Source organism: Dasypus novemcinctus, chromosome 2 (assembly GCF_030445035.2).
Source record: "Dasypus novemcinctus isolate mDasNov1 chromosome 2, mDasNov1.1.hap2, whole genome shotgun sequence".
NCBI lineage: Eukaryota > Metazoa > Chordata > Mammalia > Cingulata > Dasypodidae > Dasypus > Dasypus novemcinctus.
The window spans coordinates 199,169,408-199,188,360 of NC_080674.1; the positions used below are offsets into that span (position 1 = coordinate 199,169,408).

At 48.8% G+C, this 18,953-nt stretch overlaps 2 protein-coding genes and 1 pseudogene across 5 annotated transcripts in view; 2 read left to right on the plus strand and 1 right to left on the minus strand.

Annotated features, from left to right (window-relative positions):
• Positions 1-14,019, minus strand: part of ZNF496 (zinc finger protein 496) — a 54,944-nt gene extending 40,925 nt beyond the window's left edge. The window contains exons 1-6 of one of the 4 annotated variants that reach the window (XM_058286444.2): positions 13,917-14,019; positions 13,536-13,743; positions 11,972-12,088; positions 11,195-11,621; positions 10,024-10,195; positions 3,625-3,701 (exon numbers count right to left, since the gene is read on the minus strand). In XM_058286444.2, the coding sequence (XP_058142427.1) occupies positions 3,625-3,701; positions 10,024-10,195; positions 11,195-11,584 (639 nt within the window). In that variant the 5' untranslated portion in view covers positions 11,585-11,621; positions 11,972-12,088; positions 13,536-13,743; positions 13,917-14,019. Of the gene's footprint in view, positions 1-3,624; positions 3,702-10,023; positions 10,196-11,194; positions 11,729-11,902; positions 12,089-13,535; positions 13,744-13,916 lie in introns of those variants that run through there. The other 3 variants (XM_058286457.2, XM_058286455.2, XM_058286449.2) reach the window with 3 other exon arrangements.
• LOC101436885 (transcription initiation factor TFIID subunit 12 pseudogene) lies at positions 913-1,618 on the plus strand (annotated as a pseudogene).
• LOC131275412 (protein SPT2 homolog) lies at positions 11,706-17,147 on the plus strand. The gene is made up of 3 exons (XM_058285539.1): positions 11,706-11,737; positions 13,410-14,097; positions 14,456-17,147. The coding sequence occupies exons 1-3, from the start codon at positions 11,706-11,708 to the stop codon at positions 14,771-14,773; spliced, it is 1,038 nt and encodes a 345-aa protein (XP_058141522.1). The 3' UTR covers positions 14,774-17,147.
• Positions 17,148-18,953: the final 1,806 nt, after the last annotated feature.

Here is an 18,953-nt window from a genome sequence, read left to right on the forward strand (position 1 = left end):
AGAAACAACCCAGATAGCCTTCAATGGCTGGACAAATTATAGTATATCCATACCATGAAAAACTGCTCAGTAATAAAAAGGAGCAAACTGTGGATATATACAACTTGGTAAATAGGCAGAGAATTATGCTGAGTGAAAAAAGTCAATCCCAAAAGGTTATATACGTATAAGTCCATTTATATAGCATTCTTGAAATCATAAAATTACAGAAATAGAGAACAAATTACTGGTTGTGAGCGGTTTATTAAGGGGGAAGGGCCAGGGGAGAGGAGTGAGTTTGGCTTTAAAAAGAGCAACATGAGAAATCTGCGTGGTGAAGCAAATGTTCTGTAAATTGACTATATCGATGTCAGTATCCTAAAATGTTAGGTAGTTTCCTAACATGTTTTATCATTGGGAAAAACTGTGCAAAGGGTATTATTTCTTACAGCTGCATGTGAATGTATAATTACCTATAAATTAAAAGTTCAATTGAAAAATCTAAAAAAAAACTTCATGATGGCGGCTTTTAGGGCAGAAAACTCTGTGCAGAAGCTGTCTTCAGCAGAGTAATAAAACTGCATTGACTTAGCAGTAGGTATGGACCCTGCTCACTACATACTAGGCATTTACTAGTGACCTGGAGAAAATCAAAGATAATAGCAAAGCTCATTAGATACTAAAATCGTACTAATTCCTTGAGTATCCTATAGGTCCCGGGGCCAGGAAATGATCCCAGGACTTCACATGCAGGAAGCTGGTGCTCAGCCACTGAGCTACACCAGCTTCTCCGAGTTCTTTTTTCATTTGTTTCTTTTCAGGAGGTACCAGGGATCAAACCTGGGACCTCGTACATGGAAGCAGGGGCTCAGCCACTTGAGCTACATCTGCTCCCGAAGTTCCTGATTCTTAGTATGAAAGGCAACAGGGAGGGCTGCGCAGTCAGACCGGCTGCTGAGACGAACGCTTCACTGAGGCAGTCTCCGCATATCATGGGGAGATACACGCTACTGCCTTTGATTGGCCTCGGTCCTCACAGCTCCAAAAGGACACAGGATCTCGATAAGCTCTATGAGCTGAAATCCAAAGCTCGGCAGATTAGGAACCAGTTTGGCCCCTCAGCCCTAATCAACCTTTCCAATTTCTCATCCATAAAATCGTTACCAGCCAGCACTCCTCCACAAGCCTCCATGGCCAAAGCACTACAGGAGTAGACACCAGGCACTCCTGGAACAGGAGGTCATCTCAGCCCTGAAAACAAGCAGGTATTGACCCAGAAGAAATTGCAGGACTTAGTAATAGAAGGGGACCCTAATGAGCAGCTGGATGAAGATGTGGAGATGCTCCTGCAGATTGCTGATGATTTTATCGAAAGTGTGGTGACAGCAGCCTGCCAGCTTGCTCGGCATCATAAGTCCAGCACCATGGAGGTGAAAGATGTCCAGCTGCATCGAGAGCTCCAAATCCCAGGATTTGGCTCTGAAGAAATCTGACCCTACAAAAAGGCTTGCACCACAAAAGCTCACAAACAGAGAATGGCATTGATCCGAAAAGCAACCGAGAAATAACACAAGGAAAAGTCAGGAAATGGACAACAATGTATTTGGAGATACTTGAGCTGAGGGCTCAGCCATCTCATCCATGGAATTTTTTTTTAATGCTTTATAGAGACACATATATTTTTTATTAACAATGCAGCAATATCTATAATGACTGAGAGGATCTGCCAAAAGAATAAAAGCCTCTTACCCCCTCCCAAAAAAAAAAGAAAGGCAAGTTTTACATCCTTCAGGTCATTTAAGTCCAACATCATTGTACATAGTAGGTGCTGCAGCATATGTATTGTGGTATCACTGCACATAGTAAGTGCTGTAGCATATGTGTTGTGGTTTGAAGCTGTACAGACCCCATAAAACATTTTCTTAAAGTTAATTCATTCCCATGAGTGTAAACCTATTGCAAGTAGGCCCTTTGGATGAGGCTACTTCAGTTATAACCCACCTCAATCAGAATGGGTCCTAACTGTGTTACTGGAGTCGTTTATAAATGGAGAGAGAGAAAGAGGAAGCCACAGAAGTAAGAAGTTTAACTCAATGAAACCTGGAAGAGGGAGAGGCCAGCGGATGCTGCCACGTGCCTTGCCATGTGGCAGAAGAGCCAAGGATCTCTAGGAGCTGGTCTTTGGAAAGAAAGCATTGCCTTGATTTGGACATTTTCATTGCCTCAAAACTATAAACTAATAAATTCTGATTGTTAAAACCAAACCATTTCATGGTATCTGCTTTGAGCAGCCTACGAAACTGAAATGCGTGTTAACCACAAAGCCACATGGGTTTGAGCCAGAGCTCTTGTAGAATGGAGGGCAGGGAATGGGGTCATTTCCTACACTGGGTACCCCTGAAAACTCCTTTCATCCCTAGTCCTCCCCACCTTCCCCCCAAGTTTAAAGCTAAGTCGAATGCACTAGGCTGCATAGCTGTAGATTATATATTATGCTTCAGACAGTCTTCCATCTGCGAGGAACAACAACGACCCAAAAGAAAGTTCCTGCCTTCACGGAGCCCACATCTTAGTATGTGAAGATAGCACTTTAAAATAAATATACTGAGGAACAAATATGCCTTAAGCAGTTGGGCACCTGCCTCCCACATGGAAAGTCCTGGGTTCGGTTCCCAGTGCCTCCTAAGGACAAGCAGATAAAATGAACAATGAACAAAGAGCGGATGTGGCTCAAGTGGTTGGGCACCCACCTCCCACATGGGAGGTTCTGGGTTTGGTTCCCACTACCCTTTAAAGACAAACAGACAATGAGCAGTCACAACGAGCAGACAACAAGCAGACAGAGGAGGGAGCCATTGGTGAGAGGGGGATATATAAACAAATAAATATGCTAGGGGAGCAGGTACAGCTCAGTGGTTGAGAACCAGCTTCCCATGTACAAGGTCCCAGGTTCAACTCCTGGTACCTCCTTAAAAAAACAAACAAATGAAGAAAAAAAAAACCCCAACAACAAAAAATGAAATAAATATGCTAGGTACTGCCAAATATCAGGAAGATAAATGAAAGGGGATATGGTGGGAAACCACCGGAGTACCTGGCTAGAAACAGACTGGTGAGCGAAGCTGCCTTATACCACCAACAAAGCACCTGGTGAGACTTACATAGAGACACCAACAGGAAAAAGGCCAAAGACATTCTCTGAAAACCCACCCCAGGGTTGGGCGATGGTAGTGAAAGCCTGAGTTTTTCTCCACCCCCATTTCTTACCATTTCTGAAATGCAGTTATTACTATGATTACTATTCAATAAAAAAATTCCCTGAGAAGTAGAAGTATGAAGAGGTCTCCCTTTTTCACAGGAGGAGAACCCTGAGATGCAGAGACGGCCTCCAGGATGAGGGCATTTGTTTCCTTCCACAAAGCCTCTTATCTTGGCCATCTGCCAGGTCAGTGAGCAGCTGGGATTATGCAGGCAAGAGTGAGAAGATCCAAGGAACTCAGGGGCTTCCCATTTTCGTTTTCTGGGCTGTGGCTAGATAGCCTGTGTGGCAGACAGCAAGCCGGCAGGGGCCTGGGAGCTGTTGAGAGGTGCAGGCACATAGGAAGATGGGCACGGGTTTCAAAGACACATGCAGGGATCACTCACCGGGGGCAGCTGGACCGCGGTCAGCTGCTGTGTGTTCCTCAAACTCTCTTCCTGAAGGAGGGAAGGGTCCTGCGGAACTGGAAGAGATTGGAAAAGGATGTTCCGAAAAGGGCCAGACCTGCCTGCACCTCCCTACCTCCCTGGGGCTTTTCTACTTTGGTTTAGCAGTCAAGGAAAATCACGAGAGCCCAGAGAGCTCTTCAATAAAATATTGGGTCTCTTTTCTCACCTGTAAAGTGATTACAAGATAATTCACAGGAGAAGCACTTTGCAAACAATATGCTACGCTAAGGCAACATGCACTTTAAAAAGTAAAACATAATTATCAGGGAGCGGATATGGCTCAAGTGGTTGAGTGCCTGCTTCCCACAAGGGAGGTTCCGGTGCCTCCTAAAAAAAAAGAAACAACCAAAGATAATAGGAAAAACCAACGTGGGGAAGCCCAAGTGGCTCAACGATTGAGTACCGGCTTCCCACATACAAGTTCCTGGGTTCGAGCCCCCGTCCCCGGAACCTCAAAAAAAAAAAAATATCATATACATGACCCCCTAATTCCAATCCTAATTATATATCTGAGAGAAGTGAAAACAGGTGTTCAAACAAAACGGGTGCACCTTGTTCACAGTGGCATTGTTCATGATAGCCAAGAAGTGGAGACCACCCACCCACGTCCCGCTCCTGATACTCCATGAACACAACATGGTACATCCACACAATGGGATAACATTCAGCCATAATAGGAATGAAATACTGACACAAGCTACAAGAAGGATGAGCTGTGAAAGCACTGTTATGTTGAAGAAGACAAACACAAAAAGCCACATATTGTGATTCCATTTTCATGAAATGCACAGAACAGACAAATCCAAAGCAGGTTAGTGGCAGGGCGTGGGAGGAGGGGAACGGGGAGTGACTTGTCAAGTGCATATGGGTTTCTTTTTGGGGTAATGGGAATATTCTGGAATAGACAGTGGTGATGGCTGCACAATATTTGGAATTTCCTGGAAGTGTACACTTTAATATGGTTAAAATGGTGAATGTTACTTTATATGAATTTTACCTCGATTTTTTTAAAATCAAGAATTTTAAAAACGGGAATAGCCAGGTTCAGGCGGACTTTGCCTCTAGTTATGCAACCTCCTGCAAGTCAAGGAACCGCCGCTGCATCGTCTGCCATACGGTGGAGATAAAGCTCAAACCACCATCACACAAGCGAGCAAAGCTTTGCAACCATCCCATCCACCCTGATTTTGAGCTTCCAAACTCACCCGTACAGACTTTCAAGGCCTCTTCCATGCTCTAGCACAATTTCTCTCTCCTGCTTGGCAATCATTCCTTGCTCAGGCATCAAGTAAGCAATAAACCTAAGTACCTGGCTGATGGTGCAGTCATGTAAAGATGAGCGTTGCATTTCAAAAAGTATTTCTTCTCTAGATCCATCTGAACACTATCAGCAGGGCACGCAGCCCCATAAAATCAGCACCCCATTGGTGAGCCTCACTTTAGAATCTATAACCTATTTTTCCAGTGTAACAGGGTTAGACTCATTTGTAACTCCATACACGTGATTTACCTACCCCTTTTCTTTGAACCTATAATGGACATTATACCCATTAAATATATGTCCCAGAGACGTCTATCTTTGGTGTGTTCCTAGCCTGGTTGAGCCCTGAATCTCAACAGAGTTGCAGCGAACACCTACTCTCCAGTTCAACAGTCTCTCCCAGGACAACTAACTAAAGGATGATGATGGACAACCACCTCCTGAAAAAGCAAAAAGGATCTACAACTGCAAGCAAAACAGTTCCCTCCATCTGCCCATAAGATCTAAGTGCCCTTTCAATCGTAAGTAAAGCAGACATCACCATCCAAAATCCTCATGACGAGGAATGAACAAACAGAAGGGAGGAATGTAATCACAGACCAAAGTAGACTTATTGTTGAAATGGAAGAACCTGTAATATTGATACAAAGATAGTGGTTACCAGAGTTTCTGAGGGGAAGGAGAGAGAATGGGTGGAACACAGGGCATTTTTAGGACATTAAAATTGTTCTGCATAACACTGCAATGATGGATACAGGCCATTAGACATTTTGTCAAAACTTACAAAACTGTACCGTGCAAAGTGTAAACTATAATGTAAACTATAAACCTTGGTTAGTAGCAATGCTTCAATATTTGTTCATCAATTGTAACAAACATACCACACTAATGTAAGATGTTATTAATAGGGAAAAATGTGAGGGGAAGGGAGTGAGATATATGGGAATCCCCTATACTTTCAATGTAACTTTTCTGTAACCTAAAACTTCTCAAAAATTAATTTATTATATGGAGGAAAAAAGTTGTTGTTTTTTTAATTGGAAAGCTGCACTATAATCTCCCAAGTTAGAGAAATTCCCAGAATTTAGCTCAAGGTCACGTTAAATCAGTGTGAAAGCTAAGATTAGAAGCACTGTCCTTCACCTTCCGGCCACAGATGGACAGCCTTCATGAAATAACAGGTGCTGGTACAGCTTGCAGCTATTTGGAGCAAGGGATTTGGTCCAAGGGCCAGCACAGCTGGCAGTGGCGCCCTTGCTGGGGGCCACGGAGGCCACCTCTTCACCCTGTGCTGGTAGCAGTGGCGCCCTTGCTGGGGGCCACGGAGGCCACCTCTTCACCCTGTGCTGGTAGCAGTGGCGCCCTTGCTGGGGGCCACGGAGGCCACCTCTTCACCCTGTGCTGGTAGCAGTGGTGCCCTTGCTGGGGGCCACGGAGGCCACCTCTTCACCCTGTGCTGGTAGCAGTGGCGCCCTTGCTGGGGGCCACGGAGGCCACCTCTTCACCCTGTGCTGGTAGCAGTGGCGCCCTTGCTGGGGGCCACGGAGGCCACCTCTTCACCCTGTGCTGGTAGCAGTGGCTGGGTGGGGTGAGGTGGATTTGGGGACCAGACATTTTCATTCTCCTCTCACCATCTCTGATGGGTAGTCTCCAGCCCTCCATTACCTTATCTTTTGTTATGATGATTAAATAAATGAACACTTGGCAGCCACTTCAGAAAGCTTTCATCCCTTAGATGAAATCATTTAAGAATGATGCAGACTTGTTAACTTCTTGGGGGAAGATCTTCAGAATTAGGAACTACACAGCTTTCACTGGCAGCTTATTCCCATAATAAACTGCTCTAGTGTTAAGCCCTTTCGTGTCTCTCTCTTCATGTCTCCTTGATCTATTTACGATTGCCCATTTACTGCTGATCCTTTTGCCTTCAAAACCCACTTCCTCTGTGGTGGCTGGAATATTTCAGAATGTCACCAAGAAAAGCAGGCACAGGCAGCTGTGGTTCCTGAAACTCTTCCCCTCTCTGCTGAATCTTCCCTGCCTCCTCATGGCCCTACGCTTCTTGCAGAAGCCCTGCTGCATGCCCCAGCCTGCCTGTAGGGTCACAGGCTGCCTAGGGATGCTCTGTTTATTTGGGTGAGTAGTTATTTCCCTTATGCCTATCTTGACTTTTAACAAACCAGAAGCTGAAATTTTTATTTGATTTGAACAAGGCCACTACAGTTTCTCACACTGAAAAACTGAAGATGCATATTTTTACTGGAAAGTTTACGCTATGCCAAGAACAACTCATGACCCCCACACACACTTTTTCCCCCTCAAAAACTACAATGCAGTGCGGCAAGTCCATCCAAATGAATTTACATGACAGCCTTCCTGTAACCTCAGGGCACACGATTCCTATGATAAAGGCACGTGACTTGCACATAACTTTTACAAGTTTGTCATTTAATTCTGAAAAAGAAGCAAACAAAAAAACAATAAGTGACAGATGAGGAAACTGAGGCTTTAAGACTTTGGAAACAATGCAACCGTGGACCAAAGTAGACTTATTATTGTAGCAACTGAAGAACTTGTAACATTGATATAAAAACAGTGGTAGGATGTGGCTCAAGTGACTGAGCTCCCGCCTACCACACGGGAGGTCCCGGGTTCCGTTCCTGATGCTTTCTGGAGATGAGCAAGACAGTGAGCTGATGCAACAAGATGACATAACCAGGAGACATAAAGAGGAAACACAATGAGAGACACAACAACGCAGGGAGTGAAGGTGGCTCAAGTGACTGAGTGCCTCTCGCCCACATGGGAGGTCCCAGGTTCAGTTCCCAGGGCCTCCTGAAAAGAAGATGAGAGAGTACACAGCGATGGACACACAGAGCAGACAGCAGGCGAAAAAAACAAGTGGGGTGGGGTGGGGGGGGGATAAATAATAAAATAAATCTTAAAAAAAAAGTGGTTAGTGGTTACTAGAGGTTCTGAGAGAAGGGAGAGGGAGAGAGAATAGGTGTAACATGGGGCATTTTGGGGACATTGGAATTGATCTGCACAATATTGCAATGACAGATACAGGTTATTATATATTTTGTTAAAACCTATGAAACTATACAGGATAAAGTGTAAACCATAATATAAATTTTAGACCATGGGTAGTAGCAATACTTCAAAACTTGGTCATCAATTGTAACAAATGTACCTCATTAATGAAAGATGTTAATGGGGGAAAGTGTGGGAGGTGGAGGAAGTGAGGTATATATGGGAGTCACTCATATTTTTTTAATTTAAAAAAATATATATATTTAGATTACATAAATATTACATAAAAAGATATAGGTGATTCCCATATGCCCTGCTCCCATACCGTGCCCATTTGCCCCCATTAACAACATCCTTCCTTAGTGTGGTACATTCATTGCAATTGATGAACACATTCTGGAGCACTGCCACTAAGCGTGGGTTATAGTTTACATTGTAGTTCACACTCTCGCCCACACAATTCTGTAGATTATGGCAAGATATATAATGGCCTGTATCTGTCATTGCAATGTCACTCAGGACAATTCTCAAGTCCCGAAAATGCCCCCATATTATACCTGTTTTCCTTCTCCCTGACCTCAGAACCTCCAGTGGTCACTGCCTCTGCATCAATGATAAAAGTCCTTCCATTGCTGGAACCGCAATAAGCCTAGAGTAGAATACCAGTATGTCCAATCAGTCCATTGTTCATTCCCCAGTCCTGAGGATTCTAGGATGGTGATGCCCACTCACTCCACCTCTAATTGAGAAGGGGCTCCTCTTATTTTCGATGTAACTTTTCTGTCAGCTAACATGTCGTTAAAAATAAGGTTTTTAAAAAATGGAAACATACCCAGGGTATGGGGAAACACACCCACAGCTAGAGGATTCAAAGCCAAAGCTATCGGCCAGATCCTGAGCCTCAACAGACTCCAGCACCTACAATCTGATTTATTGGACTTACCACACTCAGCTAAGATGGAGTTGAAGAAGGACAACCACCACACAATGGAGCCTAGAGTGATTACAACTGAAAATGGGAGGATTGCATCCAGCATCCAGGTGGAATCTGAGCCTCCTCTTGACATAGAGGTGCAATGGACACAACCAATCCAATGCCCACATAGAAGAGGTGGCATTGGATTGGGAAAAGTGGACATAATGGACAAAGGGTATGGGGAAAGGCAGGAAGAGATGAGAGGTGGAGGCGTCTTTGGGACATGGAGCTGCCCTGGATGGTGCTTCAGAGGTAATCACCGGACATTGTAAATCCTCACAGGGCCCACTTGATGGAATAGAGGAGAGTATGGGCCATGATGTGAACCAATGTATATGAGGTGCAGAGGTGCCCAAAGATGTACTTACCAAATCCAATGGATGTGTCATGATGATGGGAACGAGTGTTGTTGGGGGGGGGGGGAGAGGGGGGGTGGGGGGGTGGGGTTGAATGGGACCTCACATATATATTTTTAATGTAATATTATTACAAAGTCAATAAAAAATAAAAAAATTAAAAAAAAAAAAAAAAAGCCAAAGCTATCTGGTGCCAAAACCATCTGCTTGCACCCACTACTGAAAGGCCAGGCAGTAGAGACCACCACATGCCCTTCAAAGCATTTTTGTTTATTTCTTTGCAGCATCATAATGACCCTATGAGCGGGGCTTCTTTAGCTGGGGAAACTGAGGTTCAGAGCCATGAAGACATGTGCTTTCGCCACTGGCCTTCATAGCCCTGACAGTACTGAACTGTTCCCTGACCAGTAATATCCTAGAGGTAGGGTTGGTGCACCTGCAAAGATACCTCTTTATAGAGTTCCCACCAGGAGGACGGAGAGGGATCATGAAAAGGTGAGACCCGTCCCAAGACTGTGACTGCCTTGCTCCAGGGTAGGAGCCAGGCTCTCCTATGGGTTCAGCAGCACCAGGGACTGGGAAAGAACTAGTGATCCAAAGAGCCTTCACCATGACATCACTTACTGGGAGGAGGAAACCACTGTGCCCCTCAGCATCGCTGACAGAGAACCTCCCGCCCACTCCTCACAGCATGCCCACGTGCCCTGTACCTGGGTCCCCTGGCAGCCGGCTGGGGAGCCCTGCGCCCTCCGCCAGGGCTGTGGGCTGGGTGTCCTGGCTCTTTGCATGGTCGCTCTGGGGCTCTGCTGGCAGCCGTTCCTGCTCCTGGTCCGCGGGGCTGTCCCCATCGTCAATCACCACGGGGTCTTCACAGTGCTTGAGCTGCAATCCCAGAGAGGGCTTCTCAGCTGGCGAGGTCGCCGGCCCGGGGAAGAGCCAGCCAGCTCTGCAGGGCACTGACAGGAACTAAACGCACTGAGTGCCCTCATGGAGCTGGACGATGAAGCGTAGGTTGGTGGGAGATGGAAGGTGAGATGAGAAAGGGGAGAGGCTGCTGGAGGTATGCAGAATGTTTAATAAGGTCAAATATATACACATGGTAATGGCTGGACTTGATGGTAACATGTGACAGCAAATGTAGCAAACACTGTTGATTTATGGGCCTGAGTGTGGCAAAATCAAGTAGTCTAGGAAGATTAATGTCAGTTGGAGGACAGCTGGAGGATGACATAGGGAAATGTGTAATAATAATTTTGGCAATAGATGAAGATTGTGGTTGATAATGTTAATACAGGAATGTTCTACTACAGAATGTTAAGAGTGATTGTGGTTGATAATGTTAATACAGGAATGTTCTACTACAGAGTGTTAAGAGTGTAGCGGGCAAAATATAAGTAATGTAATTTGTGAACTATAGTTAACAACATTATAATGTTTTTGTAGCAAAGGCAAAGTTAGTATTATGTTAATGATAAAGGTCAAAAAAAAGAATAAGAGTTTGGTTCTATGAGATATGAATATAATTAAGCATTTTTTTTCTTTCGAATTTTTTTTTCTAAGGAGACCTTGACTATGTCATTTAATCTGTGTTCATCTGTGTAGCTTTCTGAACACTAGAGGAAATAATCTGTTAGTAGTTGGAATTAGGTGAGATAAAAGTGCCTAGGATGAACTTTTTAGGAGTAATGTTTCCAGAACTTGTTGAGCTTCATTCTTATGCTATTTTACTTTTCTGAATTTGAAATAAAGTCATTTAAAAAAAAGAAAATGAATTCCCCAACTTTGTCCAGGGAACACCTAACCCACCAAGACGCCTGCGTGCAGGGGCTGGTAGGACCCTCAGCACCGTTCCCTGCCTGCCCAGCCTGCCCCTCAGCTCACCCACTGCCAGGGTCTTCCAGGCTCCCGCTCCAGCGTCTCCACGGCGGCCACGGCCTGCTCGCCACTTTCGGGCTCCTGGGCCCGTACCCAGCTCTGGATCTCCCGCGGCAGGATGGACAAGAACTGCTCCAGCACCAGCAGCTCCAGGATCTGCTCCTTGGTGTGTGTCTCTGGCCGCAGCCACCCCCGGCACAGGTCCCAGAGGCGGCGCAGGGCCTCCCGGGGTCCTGCAGCCTCTTGGTAGCGGAAGCGGCGGAAGAGGCGGAGTGAGGACTCGGGGCTGGGAAGCTCTCCCTGGGGGCTAGGCTTCTCTCCAGGTGGGCTCCCCATCTTCCTGGGCTCCTCACTTTCCTTCGGAGCCAAGACTCGGGGGCACAGGGCTGTGGGCATGATGGGATTTGATGGGGGTCAGCGGCACAAGACGACCCTATTTCCAAACAGAAATCGCTGGCTTCAGTGTTCTGGTCTCCTGTGGCAGTGCTTTTTTGGGGGGAAGGGGTGATGGGGAACAATGGCTGGCGCTTCGCAGAAACCCTGGAGAACGTGAGAGGGGTCAATGTGACTGGTCCTTGTATACAGGGCCAGAGAAGGAGCCCCCACCTCCCTCAAGACCCAACTCATTATCATACGTGTGGACATCCCTGTGGAGGGGATGGAGAAACAAGGAAATCCAGGAGAAAAGTGGTGGCATTTAAACGTGACACTGGCCTTTTCAGCATTCCAGAAGGCTGACAGGGCCGCACGCAGGAGTGAGATGCAATTAAGACTCGCTGGTACCTTCAGTGGCCAGCTCCTCTAGGACAGGACCCAAGACGACGTGCCTGAGCACACTGCTATCTCGAGGCTCTGGAACAGAAGTCACCGATCTTGCTCTTAAGACCTTTACCAACTGAGCTGGAAAGCAAAAAGGCAGACATGGGTGGGAAGAGTCTCAAAGGCATATTCAGGAAAAGAAAACCTCCCCTGAGGACGCTGAAGGTCCAGCACCCGGGTTCAGGGCTGGGCAGGCATGAAGTGCGAGAACAAGCCTCACCCAGTGCAGCCTGCACACACTGGCATGCAGGTGATGAAGCAGACAGACAAGATGCCTGGACAAGAGATAATGGGAATCACAAGACGATGTCATCCTCAGTGTACAGGAGAGAAATAACACTGTCCTTTAAAGTATTGTTGCTTTCAGACCAGTCTTCTGGCCAACTCAATGAAACATCTGAATTGTAAACTTGATTGCGTGTTTACTAAATTCATTGTTGCCTCCATCACCTTTCTCTATCACATCAAACTCCACGCAAACCTCACAGCCACTCCCCAGCGGAACAGGAGCCGGGGATTCAGAGCATAGCTCAAACCCCAGCTCTCAGGTCTGTGCACGTCACAGAGCCTCAGTGCCGCAGCTGCCACCTCCACACTGTGGGAGCAGGAAACCCTACACTTTTGGGGCTGTTGTGTGGATGGGTCCAGTGAACAAAGCCTGGAGTCCACTGGGGCCAGTGGCTAATACTCATGACTTGCATTCCAGAGTGCAGGTCACAAAGAAAATCATCCAGGCAAATTGAGACACACACGGGGACCTTTTCCTCCGCCCCATCCCTCTGTACTCCCCAAGCCATGTATGTCCCACTCTCCACGCACCTGTTGCTCTGAGCTCCCAAATGCGCAGAGCACCTTAACCACGCATATCTCTCATAGCCCCCTGACCTTCCCACTGGAAGCTCACCCCCACTCCAAAGGAAGACAAGGGAGGCGAAGCAACTGCATGGCAGTCAGTGAGAAAAACCCAAGTCTCTGGACCGTTTTGCTTGTCCAACGTAAAAACGAGTACCAATGGGGCGGGAAGACTGAGGATACTGGCCAGCTGCAGGATCAGCTCCCCCACCCCCAGCATTCCCTACAGTCTGCCCTGTGCCTGGAACCCAACGTGGTCTCCACCTGCTCTCACCGGTTCCGTCACCACCTTTCCTGAGCTCAGCCATCACCAACCTGAAGGTCCCAAAAGCAGTTCCCTCTTTCCCAGAGCTCCCCTTCCTCCCTCAGGTCTGCGCTGGCTCTGCACCCAGTCCCTGGTGAGCGCCCTATGGGAGAATTAATCAAGGAAAGGTCCCTGGACAGGCGCGTTTAAACCAGAGCTTGGAGGGACAGATGTGGATGGGCAGAAAGGGAAAGGGACATTTTAGGCCAGTGAAAGGAGAAAGCGTTGCCCCCCATTCTCAAGCAGACACATTCTTTCACATTCTCTCTCTCTCTCTCTCTCACACACCTACACACATCCTCTCGCGCCGGTGCGTGCGCGCCCACACACACAATCACTAATCCACACCCTCGCCGGCTCCAGGCTTCTCACCTCACAGCCTGGAACTCCCTCCCAGCATCTGACTCGAATCTCTCCTGCTGCGGCGGAAATCCAAGGCAGCAGCACCTCATCCTTCCAGCGCCGGAGGCGGATTCTCTGCAGGGGCCCGACTCCTTCTACTCGCCCGACCCGGTCTCCTGCTCGTCCAGAAAGCCGCGGCTCAGTCCGGGAGGGAAGAAGTGGGAGGAAATGGAGGCGCCTAGAAAAAAAAAAAAGTATTGATTTATTATCCAGCCCCCCGCCCCCTCGCCTGCAGACTCACGGACACTCGCTGCGGGACGCGGGCCCGGGCGCGCGGAAAGGGGCTGGGTCCGGCGGGCGCGCAGCGCGCCGGGACGCACGGACGCCCGGCCCGGGCCGGCGGGCACTCACCGCCGCGGCGCGTCCCCGTTCGCGGGCAGCACAGGCCTGGCCGCCGCCGGAGCCCGCCGGACGCGGAGGAAAGAAAAGGCCGGAGCCCTCCGGCTCCCTCCCCTGGGACACTTCCTGCTCCGCTCTAGGACTGGGGAGGTCTCCGCATCTCAGTGGTTCGCTCCCCCGCCCCCCGGCCGAGGTGTGCGCCGGGGGGTGACATCCGACACCCCCGGCCCGGGCCCGCCGCCCGCCGCCGCCGCCCCGCCCCGCGCGGGCCCCTGGCCTCCGCGCCGCGGCCGGGGGCTTTGTCCTGCGCGGCGCCCCGGGCGCGGCCGCGCTCCGCGGGGCCTACACGCCGGCCCGCTGCGGGGGGGACGCGGGCGCTCCCGGAGGGGCAGGACGCAGGGGGCGTGGGGGGCTGCGAGGGGCCGCGCGCGCGAGCCGAGGGCGGCGCGGCGGGGGGCGAGGACGGCGGGTGTGGAGGCGGCGCGGCGCGGGAAGCTTCGGATCGGGCAGGGTCTGGCGGGTTCTCTTCCCCCCCCTTTCCCCCCCTCCAGTTCCCTGAGGGGGCGCCGGAGTGTCGTCTGCGGAAAGACGGATCCCGGAGCCGCGGCGGAACGCCGGAATTGGGAAGACCTCGTCGGGGAGCGCAGGAAGGAAGCTCATTTCAGAACCCCCTCTGCGCCCCCGGGCGCGCTCGGACGCCTTTCCACACTCCCATGGCAGGCCCGCCCCCCCGCCCAGCTAAAACGCCCCCAAAAGCCCAGGCCACAGCAGCCCGAGAAGGTGGAGGAGCGGAAAAACCAGATACTGCCCTGGCTGCCCGGGTTCTCATACTTGGGGCTCAGCCTGTGCCTTGCCTGGGTCGACGCTGATTTCTGAGACTTTTATCCTTGAGGAGTTTCCCAGGTTACGAAAGGATACCGAAAATGTAGTCCTGCTAAGCAAAGGAATAACTCTGGGCGCAGGCCGAGGGCTGCCTGGCCCAGAGTGGGTGGGTGGGGTGCTTACTGGGTGCTGACCAGTGAAGGTCAGGGATACTTAAACTGAGAGCGACAGAGCGGTTAAGGCGTGTTAACCAAAAGTTCCCTGACACTGATGGGCAGGCGGGATTTAGAGCCTGCAGCCTTACACGGGCTGCTTGCCCCTCCCCTGGGCAGGCGGGATTTAACCTAGCAGCTCTGGGGACCGCCAGTCCCAAGTCCCTGCGCAGGTCTGATTCGCGGGCAGCTGGGACACCACCTCACCTTCTCTTTCACGGTCCTCCTGCACTGAAATTGCAGTGTAGTGGAGGAGAACAGAGAAAAGCCCCCAGCTGCCACAGGGAACAGAGAAAATCCCCCAGCTGCCACAGGCTACTGGGGTTCTGATTTCCTTCTGACCGTTTCAAGGACAGAGAACCAAATTTGCCCCTCATAAGAAGGTGGCCTGGCCAAGCGGGTGGAGAGAACATGAGTTTGATGAAGGCCTGCACCACGTCCCTTAGCCCCGTTCTCCTTTCCTTGGGATGCCTCCGTCCCTGCCTCTCAGACACAGGCGTCCCAGCTGACAGGTGCTGAGCTACCATTCGTTGAATGCCCAGATCCTGTGACTTTAACAGAAGATGGACTAAAGTGAAGGAATGAAGCTTTTGGTCATGAAGACTTGGCAGAATAGTCCCCAAAAGGACAGCCGGAAGTGGGCAGGGTCACTTACTTTATCTTGCTTGGAAGAGGAGGATACCAGTGAGGACCACCGCCTTAACTACTCTTTTCCCGCATTCAGGCACACACCTCTCAAGGGAGCTCCAGCCGACAGTGGCCTGTAGGAGAGCGGTCGGCAGGAACCCAGGCCCCTGGCTGCTGTCAGGGAAGGCTGAGCCTGCCTGCCTCGGCAAAGAGCCCCGCCTCTAGAGTTCCAGACTCCCGGAGCCCTCCTGGCAGCAGGAGCCAGTGCTCACTCACCCTGTGACAGCCAGCCCTCAAGTGTTTGGGAATTGGGCACTCAGCTCTGCCCTCTGCAGAGCTAAGGCAGATAAGGTCCTGGGCCCAGGGATTGCTTGCAAAATGCAGCAGTCCCCACTGCCCGGTCCAGTCTCTTCCCTGAACTGATACCCCCCTGGGCATGTGTGTCCCCACCTTTGTAGCACAGGATACAGACTTACTTTCCATTTCTTTTGCACTTAGCTCAGCTTAGTGGTTAGGAGTCTGAGTTCAAACCCAGACTCCTCATATCCTCACTGTTTGATCCCAGGTTGTTAAAACCTTTATGTCATTTGGTTTCCTTGTCTGGAAAAGGGGGATGATGCTATCAGCCTTGTTGGGTCACTCCAAGCGTTCATTCATTCAATAATGTATCGAACATTCTATGGAAAAGAAGGTAACCCAAAGGGTGGTCCAGCCTTTGCCCTCAGCTACTGGGAGGGGTCCCTAAGGCCCCTGGCAGGTCCTACCTGATAACAGTCTAACAATGAGATTGGTGAGGTCCTGGCAGACTTCACTGACACGGTGACGTCAGCGATGAGGGAGTTAATCAGGCTCATGACTGGGTGAACAGGGTCCCAGGCGGAGGCCAGAGCCACAGGCAGCAAAGGCCTGACGGTCGCAAGGCTGGGCAGCCAGTGAGGGGAGAGGGACATCAGAGCCCCAGCATGGACAGGAGGCCAAGTGCACATGCACTGTTACACCAAGAATGCCCCGCATGTGGAAAAAACCAAAAAACACTAAGTAAAAAACAAATACCACATACCGTATAACTCCATTGATAGAAAACGTAAATATAAACCAATTTATAAAGATGAAGTTAGACGAGTGGTTGTAGGGCTGGGGAAGGATAGCGGGACTGAGAGGCGACTGCTCAGCGTGGTGGAGTCTTTCTTTGGGTAAAGAAACTGTTCTAAAATTTTTTGTGGTGATGAATGACTACATCGTGATTCTACTAAAAGCCATTGATTATACACTGGATAAATCATATGGTATGTGAATATATCTCAGTAAAACTACTTAAAAAATAAGTAAATAAATGTTCGAGAATAGCCAAAAATAGCAGCTATGTACGGTAGGGAAATCATAGTGAGATTGAGAGGTGAAGAATTTCTTGTTTGTATTTTATTGTTTTTATTATTATTGAAATAATGAAAATACTTTAATAATGATTGAAATGATGAATGCACAACTATGTGATTATGCCAAATACCATTGATTGTACACTTTGGGTGAATTGTATACTTTATTGATATATATCAATAAAATTGATAAGTTAACTCTCAAACATCATCGACCATCATCATCAAACTCCAAGTTTATGTTTTTAGTGGCTTATGTTGTCGATTTGGCATATTTTTGTGAAATGTTTACTGTCCGTCGGTGATGTTCTATCTATCCTTAGGGGAGCTAGAGTAGTCAGAGGAAGATCCTGCTTCAAGACACAGGAAAGTGGAAGGGGATCAGATGAGAAATAAGTGAGTATGCAGTATAATGTCATTAGTGGTAAGTGCCCTGAAAGAAAGTCCTGGGGCCAGGTAGAGGCTCCTGTGATATTTGAGCTGAGAGTGAAGTGGAGAGTGAGCAGTGCAGATGAGTGCAGGAAGAGCATTTCAGCAGAGGGAACAGCACAGCGTGAGTAAAGGCCGGGAAGGAGGTGCTTGCTTGGAATAGGCATTGAGGACGAAGGTCGGTGGGAGTAACTGGGGTGGACACTCAGAAGGTTTCACTGGGGCACTGCCTGCTTCCATTTTCAATGTAACACGGTCTTAGGGAACAGTTTGGAGAGACCAGAGCAAAAGCAGGCACCCCTTCAGAAGCCATCAGCACGGCAGGGCTTGGATATAGTAGATACTCAATAAATGGCTGTTTTCCTAACAATAATAAGAATCGTAATGACAATTATGTGTTGTTTTTCACAGACTTCCAGGAGGCATGAACAACTGGCCATTATTCTGAGTACTTAGGTGTCCAGCACAGATTCTGGCCCCATTAAAAAAAAAAAAAACAAAAGCTCAGGTAAGGGCAGGTCAGGGTGGAGAAGCCGCCTCCATGGCCTGAGGGCGGGGAAGCCAGCTGCAGGAGCCCTCCCTCAGGTATCCTTTGTGTGCTCCAGGACCTCTGCCCACCCAAGGGGCAGTCCACGGGCCCTCACAGCAGCCCGCAGGAGCCGAGCTCTCCAACGGACTGCCAGAGACCCTCACCTCCCTGAACTCCCATCCGGAACTTTCTCCACCAACTTCCCTGGGAGAAACTTTCCCCGGAGAAGGGCACTTTGGGCCCCACTATTTCCCCCCTAAGCATGGGCTGGGAAAGGGTGCTGAGGCCTAATCGTGAATCCCCTTTTGGTGGCGCACCCTTCCCTGCTTGCTGCTTTATCTTCAGCACCTAATTTTTGTTTGCACTGGCCCTTGGGCACTGGGAGCCCATTCATTTTATTTGGCACTTAGAATGTTTTTACTACAAAAAATAAAAATGAGCCACTATTAAGAAGACAGAAAAAAAAAAGTAAGGATTCATTAAGTGAAGGAAATTTGCTTAATTAGATTTCCTCACTATCCAGGCCTCTGGATTTTTATCTACTTTTTTTTCCCCTTTGGCTGTAAACAGACTTTCTGGTCAAAAGCAGGCAATGTAACTGACTGCTCTAGGTCTTCAGTGAAAACACCTATAAAATGTCCTGTTCTGCTCTCTAGAGGCACCCATAATGGGAAGCAGATGTGACTCAAGTGACTGGGCTCCTGTCTACAGTATGGGAGGTCCAGTGGTCGATTTCTGGGGCATCCTGGTAAAGGCAAGCTGGACTGTGCAGGAGTGCTGGCCCGCGTGAAGAGCTGGCATAGCACAATGACGCAATAAGGAGAAGACACAGGAGAGACACAATAAGAGATACAGCAGACCAGGGAGCTGAGGTGGTACAAGAGATTGAGCATCTCTTTCCCCCTCTAGAAGTTCCCAGGATTGGTTCCTGGTGCCTCCTAAAGAGAAGACAGACACAGAAAAACACACAGTGAATGGACACAGAGAGCAGTGAGTGCAAAACAAGAAGGGTGAAGAGAAATAATAAATAAGTAAATAAATAATCTTAAAAAAA